The sequence below is a fragment of the Leptosomus discolor genome, chromosome 2 (assembly GCF_034619465.1).
Source record: "Leptosomus discolor isolate bLepDis1 chromosome 2, bLepDis1.hap2, whole genome shotgun sequence".
Classification (NCBI taxonomy): Eukaryota; Metazoa; Chordata; class Aves; order Leptosomiformes; family Leptosomidae; genus Leptosomus; species Leptosomus discolor.
Window position 1 is genome coordinate 114,093,277 of NC_141392.1, and position 3,382 is coordinate 114,096,658.

The 3,382-nt window shown below is 55.4% G+C and overlaps 1 protein-coding gene across 1 annotated transcript; it reads left to right on the forward strand.

Annotated features, from left to right (window-relative positions):
• Positions 1 to 244: 244 nt before the first annotated feature.
• MYCN (MYCN proto-oncogene, bHLH transcription factor) lies at positions 245 to 2,936 on the forward strand. The gene is made up of 2 exons (XM_086461593.1): positions 245 to 989; positions 2,289 to 2,936. The coding sequence occupies exons 1-2, from the start codon at positions 245 to 247 to the stop codon at positions 2,885 to 2,887; spliced, it is 1,344 nt and encodes a 447-aa protein (XP_086317719.1). The 3' UTR covers positions 2,888 to 2,936.
• The last annotated feature ends 446 nt before the right edge of the window (positions 2,937 to 3,382 follow it).

A 3,382-nucleotide genomic window follows, 5' to 3' on the forward strand; every position in this document is an offset into this window, starting at 1 on the left:
GCAAAAGGCTCCCTCTTGCTCGCTGTTGATGATGGGATTATTTTTTTTTTCCTTCGGTTAAGAGGAAGGGAGTCACATTCGTGTCTGTTTGTTTCTTCGTGTTAATTGTGGGGTTTTTTTTTTTTTTTTTTGGTTTAGTTTCAGGTCTTGGGAGAACCTCTCTTCTTCCCCTTGGTGGAAATACCCATAAAACCTGTCACTAAAACTATTGCCCGACCCAGGGATCAGCAAGAAGAGACCCGTAATGCCAGGAATGGTCAGTAAAAACCCAGACCTCGAGTTCGACTCTTTGCAGCCCTGTTTCTACCCGGACGAAGATGATTTTTATTTCTGCGGGCCGGACTCCGCTCCCCCCGGGGAGGACATCTGGAAAAAGTTTGAGCTGCTGCCCACCCCTCCCCTGTCTCCCAGCCGGGCCGGGCTCCAGGAGCACCCCCCGGGGGGAGCCCCGGTGCCGTGGGGAGGGGCGGCCCTGGGGGGCTGCCGCCCCGCCGACCCCCTGGACTGGGCGTCCGAGCTGCTCCTGCTGCCCCCCGAGGCCGACCTGTGGGGCGGCTCGGACGGAGGGGACTTCTTCGAGACGGGCCTCGGCGTGACCAACAACCTCAACTCCATCATCATCCAGGACTGCATGTGGAGCGGCTTCTCCGCCCGCGAGAAGCTGGAGCGGGCGGTCAGCGAGAAGCTCCAAGGCAAGCCGCCCGCCGCCGCCCCGCCGCCGCCCCCGGGGGCCGCCACCGCCGCCGCCGCGGGCAGCCCCGCCGCCGCCAGCGGCCGTGCGGAGCTGGCCGGCGCCGTGCCCGAGTGCGTGGACCCGGCTGTGGTCTTCCCCTTCCCCGTGAACAAGCGGGAGGCGGCGGCGGGCCGCGCCGGGGCGGTGGCGGTGGCAGCGGCGGGCGGCGGGGCTCCGCGGGGCGGCCGCCCGCCGCGCCCCGCCGGGGACAGCCGGGCCAGCAGCAGCTCCGGGGACGACACCCTCAGCGACTCGGGTAAGCGCTCGCCGTGCGCGGCCGCCCCGTCCCCGGCGGTGGGGGGTGGGTAGGGGGGTGGCGCGGCGCTGCCTCCGGGCGGCCCCGGCTCCGCGCCCCGCCGCGGGCTGCCCGGGGGTCAGGCGGGGGCGGCTGCGCCCCGATTCGGTCCCCTTCGGCGGCATCGGCGGGGCGGGCCGGGCGGGGCGGGGCGCGGCGCGGGGCGGCCGGCAGGCGGCAGCAGGCGCGGCGGCAGCGGCGGGGCCCCTGCGGCCGGGGGGGTCCCATGGGGGCAGCGGATCCAGGGGCGGCTGGCGCCCGGCCCCCTGCCCCGGCACAGCGGCAGGCCTGGGGGAGCGGCGAGGCAGGAGCCTCAGCAGGCCTGGCCCGTGGGGCTGCGTGCTTTGGGGACCCTGCGGGGCATCCTTACCTTCTCCTGCCCCTGTGGCTGGCGTGCCCCATCCTAGCGGCCGTACTGGGAGTGCTGGGGGGCAGAGCGGACTGCCACTGTCGCCCTGGGGACGGGGTTCGTGGGGGGATGACCGTGTGTGCCCGTAGGCGTGATTTAGGATGGCTGGAGCAGGCTAGTGGCCCCTCAGAGCAGTGCTTGCAGTGACAGAGCCTAAAATGCCCAGAAACATCTCCTGTCCGTGCCCGCAGAGAAGTCCACTTGGGCTGAAACGTGGTTTCGCATGTGTGGATGGGCTGGTCGGTAGGACCGTCCCATAAACTTCGTGGTTCGTCCCGGGTTTCAAAGCCTGCTGTCCCTTTAATGTCTGGTTTGACAGCTTTGGGTGAGGAAGCACTTCCAACAGCTGTCTTCTTGGCACTGCACCAAGCGCCGGCTTAAAGGGTCCCCGGCTGGAGCAGCTTCACCTTCTGCCTTAGAACAAACCCAGCGATTGTTTCGTTTTCCGGCTGATTTTCTACCAAGCAAGGGCTGTGTTGTGGAACTGTGCATGCCTTTTGTACTGCAGCTCTATGATTCCATTCAAAATACATACATTCTGTCTAAATATTCTCTGCTCCTGCGATTATGTGGGTGGTAGCTCCGCTTTGATGGAAAATCAGAAGTGTTTAAAAAAAAACTCATTAAACTTGATTAAACTTTTCAGAGATTGCTGTTCTTCAGTAATTTCATGTATATTACACACTTTTCCAGATCTGTATCTGACTACAGATGGTGGGCACACCCTGTTTTTGCCATCAGTTATTGCTGCTTTTACTGTACATATTTTGTCAATAAATACGTCTGGGTTGATACTTGTTCAGAGTATTTTCTGTGAGAATAATGTCTATTTTATTTTCCATTACCAAAAGATGATGAAGATGAGGAGGAAGAGGATGAAGAAGAAGAAATAGATGTTGTGACAGTGGAGAAAAGACGTTCCTCCTCCAACAAGGCTGTTACCACCCTTACTATTACAGTGCGTCCTAAAAATACCACTTTTCCATCAGTCAGGACACAGCAGAATGAACTGATTTTAAAACGATGCGCACCAATTCACCAGCAGCATAATTATGCCGCCCCTTCTCCATACATGGAGAGTGAAGATGCTCCACCACAGAAAAAGTTAAAAACCGAGGTGCCCCGTCCAGTAAAACCCACGATCCAACCAAAGTCTAAGAGTTCAAGTCCTCGAAACTCTGATTCAGAGGATAGTGAACGTCGACGCAACCATAATATCCTGGAGCGTCAACGGCGTAATGATCTACGGTCAAGTTTCCTCACATTAAGGGACCATGTTCCAGAACTGGTTAAAAATGAGAAAGCCGCAAAAGTTGTGATCTTGAAAAAAGCCACTGAATATGTTCATTCCCTTCAGGCAGAGGAGCAGAAGTTATTACTAGAAAAGGAAAAATTGCAAGCTAGACAACAACAATTGCTAAAGAAAATAGAATACAAGCGGACTTGCTAAACTTTTTTTTGTTTTGTTGTTTTTTTGGCTGACCAGGACAGTCATTGCCACTTTGCACATTTTTGATTCTTTAAAAAAAAATTGTGTTTTTTGACGTTAAGAATGTTGGTTTTACTTTCAATCCAGTCCCTGAAGTAATCGACAAACTGTATTATCCGGGTACGGAGCAAATGGATGTTCTTGCAAGGAGTTTATTGCAAGACTACCAAACCACAATGGACTGCCTTTGTTTTCCTTCTTAAGAACTGTAGATGGTGGGGATTTTTTTTTTTTAAATCGTTGTGAGCATTTGGAGCTGCTGATGACATCGAGTTGAGTTTTAAAACGTTCATTCCTAAGTTTTATGGTGCTTATGTTCTAACAGATGTTACTTTAGGGGTTGGCATTTTGTACCCCTGTGGGAATTTTCTGTAAATACCATCTACACACTTGCCTTTTGTACATGTCTTGGGTTATGAGAGGTGGCTTTTGCTGCCAGTATTAGACTGGAAGTTC

Bases quoted from the DNA above. Each gene is read 5' to 3' on its own strand.
- MYCN (XM_086461593.1), top strand. From the start codon at position 245: ATGCCAGGAATGGTCAGTAAAAACCCAGACCTCGAGTTCGACTCTTTG. The intron at 990-2,288 runs GTAAGCGCTCGC...CATTACCAAAAG, and splicing joins CGACACCCTCAGCGACTCGG to ATGATGAAGATGAGGAGGAA.